The 4,832-nt window shown below is 44.3% G+C and overlaps 1 protein-coding gene across 1 annotated transcript in view; it reads left to right on the forward strand.

Moving 5' to 3' along the window:
• The window catches only part of LOC123739016 (receptor-type tyrosine-protein phosphatase delta-like), a 36,318-nt gene extending 32,685 nt beyond the window's left edge, over nt 1–3,633 (forward strand). Inside the window, exons 5-6 of the mRNA XM_045713606.1 lie at nt 1,362–1,370; nt 3,554–3,633. Of these exons, the coding sequence (XP_045569562.1) occupies nt 1,362–1,370; nt 3,554–3,633 (89 nt within the window). The remainder of the gene's footprint in view (nt 1–1,361; nt 1,371–3,553) is intronic.
• Nucleotides 3,634–4,832: the final 1,199 nt, after the last annotated feature.

The raw sequence follows: 4,832 nt of genomic DNA on the forward strand, positions 1-4,832 counted from the left end.
TGGTCTAAACCAGCTCCCTCTCCAATCCACTGCTGTGATTGGTCTAAACCACTTCCCTCTCCAGTGTAGCTCACTGCTGTGATTGGTCTAAACCAGCTCCCTCTCTAGTGTAGCTCACTGCTGTGATTGGTCTGAACCAGCTCCCTCTCTAGTGTAGCTCACTGCTGTGATTGGTCTGAACCACTTCCCTCTCTAGTGTAGCTCACTGCTGTGATTGGTCTGAACCACTTCCCTCTCTAGTGTAGCTCACTGCTGTGATTGGTCTGAACCACTTCCCTCTCCAGTGTAGCTCACTGCTGTGATTGGTCTGAACCAGCTCCCTCTCTAGTGTAGCTCACTGCTTTGATTGGATGACTGCTGTATTTTCTCAACTCTTCTTAGATTCCTTCCACTTTGTTCAGTCTGCCGACTTTGTTGACAAAAAGACATTAAAAAAAGGCATTGATTAGTGACCTCTACAAAGGTCATCCGTAGAGCTGGACATTCATTGTGAGCCTCATTGTTGCAGTCAAAACAAAAACAATGTTAAAAGGTCTCTCTGGACCTAGACGATAGCAGAATCTCTACCTTCTAACAACGAAGATCCTGCTGCATTAACCTTTACAAAACGCTGCTTCGACCAATTATAATGACCGCTGTGTTTCGTCTCAGTGTGGAATAGGCACAGTAGTGTGAGACTCCAACCTCCAGCGGTAGCTCCCTCACCCTCTAATTGGTTGAGTATAGTCAACCAAATTCCAACTCCACTTCCAGATTTTCCTGATGGCAATGAAGAGAATTGGAATTGGAATTCCCCTGTACTTCTTTCTTAAAGCTACTTTTACTCCCTCCCTCTCCTCTGCTTTGGGCCAGACTCTGGACCCACAATCCCTCTGGCTTCTGTTTGAACTATGACCCTTGGCTTCTCTATCTACCTCTGGCTCAGCCCCAGCACTCCCCTATCCAGAACCCTTATAATTATATCCCCTGTTGTGACTGGAAGGGTTATAATACTCTGCTATCAGACCATCTCACTATTATAGTATCGCTGTTATTAACTTTTCCACTTTTCCTGTCTGCTAACCGGAAATGTAAATCAATTTATTCATGTTATACATTTTTACATGTTTACATTATCCGATTATTGAACATTATTGGTCCTTGTTGGACCTTGAGTTTTAGCTATGGGACAACAACACAAGTCATAGTTGCCGTTTATCTGGTCAGCGGCTCCATCACTATATTTGACCAGTTCAGGTCTGTGTGGGTCAGCTGGTTGTTGAAAGGTTAAGTCAAGGTTGTGTAACTGTCTCTATTGAAAGGACTGTAATGTTGTGTCTATGCTGTTTCTTCTTCTCTCTGTATCTCTTTTAAAACAACAGAGTCCTTTGGTAAGTGCTTTAACCTCTGAAAGCTATCGCTACCCCCACCTGTCTGCTGTTACCCTGTCTCTCACTGTGGTCCCACATGGCTCCCTATTCCCTATGTAGTGCTAGACACACACACACACGAACGCATCAGGCCCTCTGGTCAAAAGTAGTGCACTGTATAGGGGAATAGGGTGTCATTTGGGATCAGACACTGTCTGTACCCAACACTAATGCTGCTCGCTCACTGCTCACTGTATTCATACACTGACTGATTGCTGATGTGTTGGAGAATGACCACTGTAGTCACACACACTTAGATACACACACGGTCAGTCACATGCACACACACACGCACATATACATACATACACACACACACACACACACACACACACACACACACACACACACACACACACACACACATAACACACACACATACACACACACACACACACACACACACACACACACACAGACAGGCAAAGTATGAACACACACCTGAGCACCCTACACCTTTCTATTGGACTAAAATGCTTTCACTTGTTTACCCCTTCACCCCTTCACTCACTTAATATATCACTCTCTCTCCTTCACTCAATTACACACTTAATATATCTCTCTCTCCTTCACTCAATTACACACTTAATATATCTCTCTCCTACACTCAATTACACACTTAATATATCTCTCTCTCCTACACTCAATTACACACTTAATATATCACTCTCTCTCCTTCACTCAATTACACACTTAATATATCTCTCTCTCCTACACTCAATTACACACTTAATATATCTCTCTCTCCTACACTCAATTACACACTTAATATATCACTCTCTCTCCTTCACTCAATTACACACTTAATATATCTCTCTCTCTCCTACACTCAATTACACACTTAATATATCCTCTCTCTCTCTCCTTCACTCATTCACTCATTCACACACTTAATATCATCTCTCTCCTTCACTCATCCACTCATTCACACACTTAATATCTCTCTCTCTCCTTCACTCATTCACTCATTCACACACTTAAGATCTCTCTCTCTCTCCTTCACTCATTCACACACTTAATATATCTCTTCTCATTCACTCATTCACTCATTCACTCACTTAATATCTCTCTCTCTCATGCACTCCTTCACTCCCCATAACACTGTATAGTGTTTTCCTGTCTATACTCCCTCCACTGTAGATGACTGTCTCAAATAAAACCCAGTCCAGACACCAACCCCAGTCCAGACACCAACCAGTCCAGACACCAACCCAGTCCAGACATCAACCCAGTCCAGACACCAACCCAGTCCAGACACCAACTTCAGTCCAGACACCAACCCAGTTCAGACATCAACCCAGTCCAGACACCAACCCAGTCCAGACATCAACCCGGTCCAGACATCAACCCAGTCCAGACATCAACCCGGTCCAGACACCAACCCAGTTCAGACATCAACACCAACCCAGTCCAGACACCAACCCAGTTCAGACAACAAGCCAGTCCAGACATCAACACCAACCCGGTCCAGACACCAACCCGGTCCAGACACCAACCCGGTCCAGACACCAACCCGGTCCAGACACCAACATCAACCCAGTCCAGACATCAACCCGGTCCAGACATCAACCCAGTCCAGACATCAACACAGTCCAGACACCAACCCAGTCCAGACATCAACCCCAGTCCAGACATCAACCCAGTCCAGACATCAACCCAGTCCAGACACCAACCCAGTCCAGACATCAACCCAGTCCAGACACCAACCCAGTTCAGACACCAACATCAACCCAGTCCAGACACCAACCCAGTCCAGACATCAACCCAGTCCAGACATCAACCGCAGTCCAGACACCAACCCAGTCCAGACCCTATGGATTCTTTCCTCTATGGACGACTACACAGAGCACTTGCATAATCTATATTTGTAGCTCTCTCTGTCTCTCTATCTCTCTTTCTCTCTCTCGCTGTGTCTCTCTCTCTCTCTCTCTGCCTGTCTGTCTCTCTGTCTGTCTGTCTCTCTCTCTCTCTCTTCTCTCTCTCTCTCTCCTTTGTTGACCTGATAATTGTGAGGTATCTAATGTGATTCTTCTCCTCTCAAAGCCACCCACTTCCCTCTCTCTTCCTCTCCTTCTTCCTCCCTCCCTCTCCTACTAACATTTCTTCTTCTTCTCTAATCTGATTTGCATTCATTGACCAATCAGGTGGCACGCCTATAAGAGGTAAGAGACGATTGTCTGGGAGGACCGCGCACAGAATCAGGCTGTTTCCCAAATGGCACTAGTATTCCCTATAATAGTGCACTACTTTTTGACCAGAACCCTATGAGCCGTGTATGTGGAAAATATAGTGCACGGTGTAGAGAATCAGGTGTCATTTTGAGTCACATTCAGAAATAACAGACCTCGTCCCTCTTTTCCATTTCCACCATCGTTGTTCTGTCGTTTAACTATGAAGCTCGAGTACCCATCAATCGCTTCCCTTGTCATTGTGTGATCTGTTATATAACCCTAAACCCCCTTCATGGTCTGTCCTACTCCCTTCATCCTAATTAACCTGTTATATAACCCTTCATGGTCTGTCCTACTCCCCTTCATCCTAATTAACCTGTTATATAACCCTTCATTGGTCTGCCTCCTACTCCTTCATCCTAATTAACCTGTTATATAACCCCTTCATGGTCTGTCCTACTCTTCATCCTAATTAACCTGTTATATAACCCTTCATGGTCTGTTCCTACTCCCTTCATCCTAATTAACCTGTTTATAACCCCTTCATGGTCTGTCCCTCCCTTCATCCTAATTTAACCTGTTATATAAATCCTTCATGGTCTGTCCTACTTCCTTCACTCCTAATTAACCGTATATAACCTTCCTTCATTGGTCTGTCCTACTCCCTTCATCCTAATTAACCTGTTATATAACCCTTCATGGTCTGTTCTACTCCCTTCATCCTCTAATTAACCTGTTACTATCAACCCTTCATGGTCTGTCCTACTCCTTCATCCTAATTAACCTGTTATATAACCCCTTCATGGTCTCCTACTCCCTTCATCCTAATTAACCTGTTATATAACCCCCTTCATGGTCTGCCTACTCCCTTCATCCTAATTAACCTGTTATATAACCCCTTCATGGTCTGCTACTCCTTCATCCTAATTAACCTGTTATATAACCCTTCATGGTCTGTCCACTCACTCCCTTCATCCTAATTAACCTGTTATATAACCCTTCATGGTCTGTCCTACTCCCTTCATCCTAATTAACCTGTTATATAACCCTTCATGGTCTGTCCTACTCCCTTCATCCTAATTAACCCTGTTATATAACCCCTTCATGGTCTCGCCCTACTCCTTCATCCTAATTAACCTGTTATATAACCCTTCATGGTCTGTCCTACTCCTTCATCCTAATTAACCTGTTATATAACCCCTTCATGGTCTGCCCTACTCCCTTCATCCTAATTAACCTGTTATATAACCCT

The sequence above is a fragment of the Salmo salar genome, unplaced genomic scaffold (assembly GCF_905237065.1).
Source record: "Salmo salar unplaced genomic scaffold, Ssal_v3.1, whole genome shotgun sequence".
NCBI classification, from domain to species: Eukaryota; Metazoa; Chordata; class Actinopteri; order Salmoniformes; family Salmonidae; genus Salmo; species Salmo salar.